At 57.1% G+C, this 8,194-nt stretch overlaps 2 protein-coding genes across 2 annotated transcripts in view; both read left to right on the top strand.

Moving 5' to 3' along the window:
• Positions 1-2,460, top strand: part of LOC121344897 (ryanodine receptor 1-like) — a gene marked incomplete at its 5' end in the record, with an annotated part of 3,462 nt that extends 1,002 nt beyond the window's left edge. Inside the window, 5 exons of the mRNA XM_041421222.1 lie at positions 411-667; positions 1,532-1,694; positions 1,805-1,951; positions 2,021-2,155; positions 2,242-2,460. Coding sequence (XP_041277156.1) covers positions 411-667; positions 1,532-1,694; positions 1,805-1,951; positions 2,021-2,155; positions 2,242-2,460 — 921 coding nt within the window. The remainder of the gene's footprint in view (positions 1-410; positions 668-1,531; positions 1,695-1,804; positions 1,952-2,020; positions 2,156-2,241) is intronic.
• A 3,847-nt stretch (positions 2,461-6,307) lies between these two features.
• Positions 6,308-8,084, top strand: LOC121344898 (eukaryotic translation initiation factor 3 subunit K-like; the record flags this gene model as incomplete). The annotated part of the gene is made up of 4 exons (XM_041421223.1): positions 6,308-6,353; positions 7,148-7,222; positions 7,320-7,386; positions 7,956-8,084. Coding segments are annotated over exons 1-4 (289 nt in total), but the record flags the coding sequence as incomplete, so codon positions are not given.
• Between the last annotated feature and the right edge of the window lie 110 nt (positions 8,085-8,194).

Raw genomic sequence — 8,194 nt, 5'->3', positions numbered from 1 at the left:
AGGGGGTCCTGGGTCCCCACAGAGCTGCTGAGGGGAGGTGGGGACACGGCAGAGCCCGGGACTCCATCGGAGCTGGGGATGAACAGAGGGGGGGTTTGGGGACAATTTGGGGGTCCCCAGAGCCCGGTACCCAATTGTGGGGGAGTCCCCAGACCCTTTTGTCCCCACCGAGGGGTCTGGAGCCCCCCCTGTCCACACCGAGGGGTCTGGAGCCCCCCTGTCCCCCCACTGAGGGGTCTGGAGCCCCCCTGTCCCCTCAGAAGGGGTCTGGAGGCCCCCTATCCCCACAGAGGGGGTCTGGAGGTCTGGAGCCCCCCTGTCCCCCCCCAGAGGGGTCTGGAGCCCCCGTGTCCCCCCACCGAGGGGTCCGGAGCCCCCCGGGGGTCCCTCAGCTCTGGCTGTCCCCGCAGGTGTCCGAGCACCCCCCGGGCGCCCCGGAGGAGGCCGAGGGCTCGGGGGCGGCCCCCGAGGAGGACGGGGGCGCGGCGGGGGGCGCGGAGGCGGGGGGCGCGGAGGAGCCCGAGGTCTATTACTTCCTGGAGGAGAGCACGGGCTACATGGGCCCGGCGCTGCGGGGGCTGGCGCTGGCACACACGCTGGTGGCCTTCCTGTGCATCATCGGCTACAACTGCCTCAAGGTGACAGCCGCCTGTCCCCGGAGCCGCCTGTGTGTGTGGCACCAAACCCCCCTGTGTGTGTGTGTCACCAAATATCCCTGTGTGTGTCACCAAACACCCGTGTGTGTGTGTCACCAAACCCCCGTGTGTGTGTCACCAAACCCCTGTGTGTGTCACCAAACACCCGTGTGTGTGTGTCACCAAATTCCTGTGTGTCACCAAACCCGTGTGTGTCACCAGAGCCCCCTGTGTGTGTGTCACCAAACACCTGTGTGTGTGGCACCAAACACCTGTGTGTGTGTCACCAAACACCTGTGTGTGTGGCACCAAACACCTGTGTGTGTGTCACCAAACCCATGTGTGTGTGTCCCCAGAACCCTGTGTGTGTGTCACCTAACATCACCGCGTGTGTGTGTGTGTGTGTGTGCCCAAACACCTGTGTGGCACCAAACACCCCTGTGTGTGTGTGTGTGTGTGTGTGTCACAACATCTGTGTGTGTCACCAAACCCCTGTGTCCCCAGAGCCCCCCGTGTGTGTCCCCAAATCTCTGTGTGTGTCCCCAAACCCTGTGTGTGTCCCCAAAGCCTTGTGTGTGTGTGTCACCAAATACCCCCGTGTGTGTGTGTGTCACTGAACATCTGTGTGTGTCACCAAACACCCCCCTGTGTATGTCGCCAAATTCCTGTGTGTCCCCAAATCTCGGTGTGTGTGTCCCCAAACCCTGTGTGTCCCCAGCTCCTGTGTGACCCCCCCATGACCCCAGTGTCCCCTGGGACCCCCTGGTGTCCTCAATGTCCCCTGTGACCCCCCCGTGTCCCTGGTGTCCCTGTGACCCCCCCGTGTCCTCCCCTGGGTGGTTCTAGGGGGTGGTCAGACACCTCATGGGTCTGGGGTCTCCCCTGGGTGGTTCTAGGGGGTGGTCAGACACCTCATGGGTCTGGGGTCTCCCCTGGGGGGCTCCCCACCCCTCTTGGGGGTATCCCCACCCGCTGACCCCCCCCTTTTTTCCCCCCAGGATCACATCCATCGACATCCGCTACCAGATCTGGAAATTCGGGGTGATTTTCACCGATAACGTGAGCGTGGGCAGGGGGGCTGCTGGGGGGGGCTCACCTGGGCCTGTAGGACCCCCTTCCCCACCCAGTGAACTTTTGGGGTGACCCCCACCTGTGTGCCCCCTCCCCAGTCCTTCCTGTACCTCACCTGGTACATGGCCATGTCCCTGCTGGGCCACTACAACAACTTCTTCTTCGCCTCGCACCTGCTGGACATCGCCATGGGCGTCAAGACGCTGCGCACCATCCTCTCCTCCGTCACCCACAACGGCAAGCAGGTGTGGGGGCATCCCTGGGGGGGCTCGGGGAGGGGGTCCCCTGAGCCCCCCTGACCCCTCTGTGCCCAGCTGGTGATGACGGTGGGGCTGCTGGCCGTGGTGGTCTACCTGTACACCGTGGTGGCCTTCAACTTCTTCCGCAAGTTCTACAACAAGAGCGAGGATGAGGATGAGCCCGACATGAAGTGTGACGACATGATGACGGTGAGGGGGGGGGGTCCCGGGGGGGTCTCCAGGTGGGTTTTTGGGGTTCTCCGGGGGTCCCTGACCTCCCTTTGTGCCCTCTCCAGTGTTACCTGTTCCACATGTACGTGGGGGTCCGGGCCGGGGGCGGCATCGGGGACGAGATCGAGGACCCTGCGGGGGACGACTACGAGCTGTACCGGGTGGTCTTCGACATCACCTTCTTCTTCTTCGTCATCGTCATCCTCCTGGCCATCATCCAGGGTGGGCACCCCATGTGGGGGGGCTGGCAGGGGGTGGGGAGGGGAAAAGCGGGGGAAGCGTGAGGGGAAAAGGGGGATAATGTGAGGGGAAAAGGGCAGGAAACGTGAGGGGAAAATGGTTGGGAAACGTGAGGGGAAAAGGGGGAGAATGTGAGGGGGGAAAGGGCAGAAATCGTGAGGGGAAAAGAGGGAAATATGAGGAGGAAAAGGGCGTGAATCATGAGAGGAAAAGAGACAGAAAAAGGGGGGGAAACTTGAGGGGAAAAAGGGCGTGAATCATGAGAGGAAAAGAGACAGGAAAAGGGGGGGAAATTTGAGGGGAAAAGGGGGGGAATGTGAGGGGAAAAGGGCGGGAAATCATGAGGGGAAAATAGGAAAATATGAGGAGGAAAAGGGCATAATCATGAGAGGAAAAGAGAGAGGAAAAGGGGGAAACGTGAGGGGAAAAAGGGCAGGAAATCATGAGGGGGAAAGGGGGGGAAATGTGAGGGGAAAACAGGGAAATGTGAGGGGGGAAATGGCGTGAATTATGAGAGGAAAAGAGAGAGGAAAAGCGGGGGAAGCGTGAGGGGAAAAGGGGGATAATGTGAGGGGAAAAGGGCGGGAAATCATGAGGGGAAAGGGGGGGAAATGTGAGGGGAAAACAGGGAAATGTGAGGGGGGAAATGGCGTGAATTATGAGAGGAAAAGAGAGGGAAACATGAAGAGAAAAGAGAGGGAAACGTGAGGGGAAAAAGGGGGATAATGTGAGGGGAAAAGGGCGGGAAATCATGAGGGGAAAAGGGGGGAATGTGAGGGGAAAAGGGGAATGTGAGGGGAAAAAGGGTAGAAATCGTGAGGGGAAAAGAGGGAAATATGAGGGGGAAAAGGGCATGAATCATGAGAGGAAAAGAGAGAGGAAAAGGGGGAAACGTGAGGGGAAAAAGGGCAGGAAATCATGAGGGGGAAAGGGGGGGAAATGTGAGGGGAAAACAGGGAAATGTGAGGGGGGAAATGGCATGAATTATGAGAGGAAAAGAGAGAGGAAAAGCGGGGGAAGCGTGAGGGGAAAAGGGGGATAATGTGAGGGGAAAAGGGCAGGAAACGTGAGGGGAAAATGGTTGGGAAACGTGAGGGGAAAAGGGGGAGAATGTGAGGGGGAAAAGGGCAGAAATCGTGAGGGGAAAAGAGGGAAATATGAGGAGGAAAAGGGCGTGAATCATGAGAGGAAAAGAGACAGAAAAAGGGGGGGAAACTTGAGGGGAAAAAGGGCGTGAATCATGAGAGGAAAAGAGACAGGAAAAGGGGGGGAAATTTGAGGGGAAAAGGGGGGGAATGTGAGGGGAAAAGGGCAGGAAACGTGAGGGGAAAAGGGGGAGAATGTGAGGGAGAAAAGGGCAGAAATCGTGAGGGGAAAAGAGGGAAATATGAGGGGGAAAAGGGCGTGAATCATGAGAGGAAAAGAGAGAGGAAAAGGGGGAAACGTGAGGGGAAAAAGGGCAGGAAATCATGAGGGGGAAAGGGGGGGAAATGTGAGGGGAAAACAGGGAAATGTGAGGGGGGAAATGGCATGAATTATGAGAGGAAAAGAGAGAGGAAAAGCGGGGGAAGCGTGAGGGGAAAAGGGGGATAATGTGAGGGGAAAAGGGCAGGAAACGTGAGGGGAAAATGGTTGGGAAACGTGAGGGGAAAAGGGGGAGAATGTGAGGGGGAAAAGGGCAGAAATCGTGAGGGGAAAAGAGGGAAATATGAGGAGGAAAAGGGCGTGAATCATGAGAGGAAAAGAGACAGAAAAAGGGGGGGAAACTTGAGGGGAAAAAGGGCGTGAATCATGAGAGGAAAAGAGACAGGAAAAGGGGGGGAAATTTGAGGGGAAAAGGGGGGGAATGTGAGGGGAAAAGGGCAGGAAACGTGAGGGGAAAAGGGGGAGAATGTGAGGGAGAAAAGGGCAGAAATCGTGAGGGGAAAAGAGGGAAATATGAGGGGGAAAAGGGCGTGAATCATGAGAGGAAAAGAGAGAGGAAAAGGGGGAAACGTGAGGGGAAAAAGGGCAGGAAATCATGAGGGGGAAAGGGGGGGAAATGTGAGGGGAAAACAGGGAAATGTGAGGGGGGAAATGGCATGAATTATGAGAGGAAAAGAGAGAGGAAAAGCGGGGGAAGCGTGAGGGGAAAAGGGGGATAATGTGAGGGGAAAAGGGCAGGAAACGTGAGGGGAAAATGGTTGGGAAACGTGAGGGGAAAAGGGGGAGAATGTGAGGGGGAAAAGGGCAGAAATCGTGAGGGGAAAAGAGGGAAATATGAGGAGGAAAAGGGCGTGAATCATGAGAGGAAAAGAGACAGAAAAAGGGGGGGAAACTTGAGGGGAAAAAGGGCGTGAATCATGAGAGGAAAAGAGACAGGAAAAGGGGGGGAAATTTGAGGGGAAAAGGGGGGGAATGTGAGGGGAAAAGGGCAGGAAACGTGAGGGGAAAAGGGGGAGAATGTGAGGGAGAAAAGGGCAGAAATCGTGAGGGGAAAAGAGGGAAATATGAGGGGGAAAAGGGCGTGAATCATGAGAGGAAAAGAGAGAGGAAAAGGGGGAAACGTGAGGGGAAAAAGGGCAGGAAATCATGAGGGGGAAAGGGGGGGAAATGTGAGGGGAAAACAGGGAAATGTGAGGGGGGAAATGGCATGAATTATGAGAGGAAAAGAGAGAGGAAAAGCGGGGGAAGCGTGAGGGGAAAAGGGGGATAATGTGAGGGGAAAAGGGCAGGAAACGTGAGGGGAAAATGGTTGGGAAACGTGAGGGGAAAAGGGGGAGAATGTGAGGGGGAAAAGGGCAGAAATCGTGAGGGGAAAAGAGGGAAATATGAGGAGGAAAAGGGCGTGAATCATGAGAGGAAAAGAGACAGAAAAAGGGGGGGAAACTTGAGGGGAAAAAGGGCGTGAATCATGAGAGGAAAAGAGACAGGAAAAGGGGGGGAAATTTGAGGGGAAAAGGGGGGGAATGTGAGGGGAAAAGGGCAGGAAACGTGAGGGGAAAAGGGGGAGAATGTGAGGGAGAAAAGGGCAGAAATCGTGAGGGGAAAAGAGGGAAATATGAGGGGGAAAAGGGCGTGAATCATGAGAGGAAAAGAGAGAGGAAAAGGGGGAAACGTGAGGGGAAAAAGGGCAGGAAATCATGAGGGGGAAAGGGGGGGAAATGTGAGGGGAAAACAGGGAAATGTGAGGGGGGAAATGGCATGAATTATGAGAGGAAAAGAGAGAGGAAAAGCGGGGGAAGCGTGAGGGGAAAAGGGGGATAATGTGAGGGGAAAAGGGCAGGAAACGTGAGGGGAAAATGGTTGGGAAACGTGAGGGGAAAAGGGGGAGAATGTGAGGGGGAAAAGGGCAGAAATCGTGAGGGGAAAAGAGGGAAATATGAGGAGGAAAAGGGCGTGAATCATGAGAGGAAAAGAGACAGAAAAAGGGGGGGAAACTTGAGGGGAAAAAGGGCGTGAATCATGAGAGGAAAAGAGACAGGAAAAGGGGGGGAAATTTGAGGGGAAAAGGGGGGGAATGTGAGGGGAAAAGGGCAGGAAACGTGAGGGGAAAAGGGGGAGAATGTGAGGGAGAAAAGGGCAGAAATCGTGAGGGGAAAAGAGGGAAATATGAGGGGGAAAAGGGCGTGAATCATGAGAGGAAAAGAGAGAGGAAAAGGGGGAAACGTGAGGGGAAAAAGGGCAGGAAATCATGAGGGGGAAAGGGGGGGAAATGTGAGGGGAAAACAGGGAAATGTGAGGGGGGAAATGGCATGAATTATGAGAGGAAAAGAGAGAGGAAAGGGACACCCCAAACACAGGGAACCCCCAAATCCAGGGGAAACCCCCCCAGGGAACCCCCAAATCCAGAGGAAACCCCTCCAAGGAACCCCCAAATCCAGAGGAAACCCCCCCAGGGAACCCCCAAATCCAGGGGGACTTCACCCTCTGCAAGTGCATGATCGACCAGGCTCACGTATCCTGGGATACCCCGAATCTGGGGGGGCACCCCAAATCCGGGACACCCCAAACACAGGGAACCCCCCTGGGAACCCCCAAATCCAGGGGGAACCCCCCAAGGAACCCCCAAATCCAGAGGAACTTCACCCTCTTCAAGTGCATGATCGACCAGGCTCACGTATCCTGGCACCCCAAATCTGGGGGAAGCCCCCAGGGAACCCCCCCAAATCCAGGGGGAACTCCCCAGTTCCAGAGGGAATCCCCCAGGGAACCCCCCCAATTCCATGGGGAACCCCAAATTCCATAAGGACCCCCCAAACCTCCCCAGGGACCCCCCCTTTCCCTGCCCGACACCTCCCAGTCCCACTCCAGAGAGATCAAACCTGGTGGTTTTCCCCTCAAAATCCCCCCCAAATTTGGATTTTGGGACCTGGGGGAGGGAGGTTTTTGGGGTTCAGCCCAGGGGGCACCTGCACTCCCCCTTTTTCCCCCCAAATTTTCCCTTGACCTCCCCAAAACTCAGCAAGAGGAGCGGCCCATCCGACAGATCCTGTACCACCCCCCCAATTCCATGGGGAACCCCAAATTCCATAAGGACCCCCCAAACCTCCCCAGGGACCCCCCCTTTCCCTGCCCGACACCTCCCAGTCCCACTCCAGAGAGATCAAACCTGGTGGTTTTCCCCTCAAAATCCCCCCCAGATTTGGATTTTGGGACCTGGGGGAGGGAGGTTTTTGGGGTTCAGCCCAGGGGGCACCTGCACTCCCCCTTTTTCCCCCCAAATTTTCCCTTGACCTCCCCAAAACTCAGCAAGAGGAGCGGCCCATCCGACAGATCCTGTACCTGGGGGAGCTGCTGGAGACCTGCCACTTCCAGTCCTTCTGGGTGAGCCCCCCAAAACTGGGGTCCCCAAAACCCTGGGGGGGGTTTGGAGACAAAGGGGGAGCCCTAAACATGGGGGTGACCCCCGGAATTCCGGCAGCAAGCGCTGGATGAGAACATGGAGCTGCTGGAGGGGATCACCGGCTTCGAGGACTCCGTCAGGAAATGTGAGGGGCATCTGGGGGGTCCCTGGGGGGGTTTTGGGGGGCTTAGAGGGAATCATCAGGGGCTTTGGGGGGTCCTGGGAAGGCTTTGGGGGGTCCTGAAAGGTTTTAGGGGAAGTTGGGGAGATTCTTCAGGTGCTTTGGGGAGGTTTTGGGGGACCTGGAGGACATTTTGGGGGGTCTTGAAAGGTTTTAGGGGGGCTTGGAGGGAATCTTTGGGGGTCCTGGGTAGTTTTTGTGGGCCCTGGAGGGGTTTGGAGGGTATCTTGAGGGGCTTTGGGGAGGTTTTGGGGGCCCTGGGGGGGTTTGGAGGCAATCTTGAGGGGGTTTTGGGGGTCCTGGGTTATCTTTAGGGGTTCCTGGAGGAACCTGGGGGTGCTTCAGGGGGGATTTGAGGGTCCCTGAGGGGGTTTTGGGGTACAGAGGGGTCCTGGGAGGGGAATTGGGGCATCCTGGAGAGGATTTTTGTGATTCTGGGGAGGTCCCAAGGGGTTGTTCGGGGGTCTGGGGGGGCGTTGTGGGGGTTCTGGGCAGTTTTGGGGGGCTCGGTGTCACCGTGGGGGTCCCCACAGTCATTTGCCACGTGGTGGGGATCACGTACCAGCACATCGACCGCTGGCTGCTCGCCGAGATGCTGGGAGACCTCTCAGGTGAGGGGGCTGGGGGTCCTGAGCAGGGTTTTGGGGGGTCCCAGGTGGAAGGTGGGTTCTGGAGGGAGCTTGGGAGGGTCCTGAGGGGGTTTGGGGAGCCCTGGATGGGATTTTGGGTGTCCTGTGATGGGGTTTGGGGGGGGTCCGAGTCCTGAAGGGTT

The sequence above is a fragment of the Onychostruthus taczanowskii genome, unplaced genomic scaffold (genome assembly GCF_017590055.1).
Source record: "Onychostruthus taczanowskii isolate IOZ18803 unplaced genomic scaffold, ASM1759005v1 scaffold699, whole genome shotgun sequence".
NCBI lineage: Eukaryota > Metazoa > Chordata > Aves > Passeriformes > Passeridae > Onychostruthus > Onychostruthus taczanowskii.
Note: the sequence above shows the minus strand (reverse complement) of the source record. Positions and strands in the feature narration are given on the sequence as shown.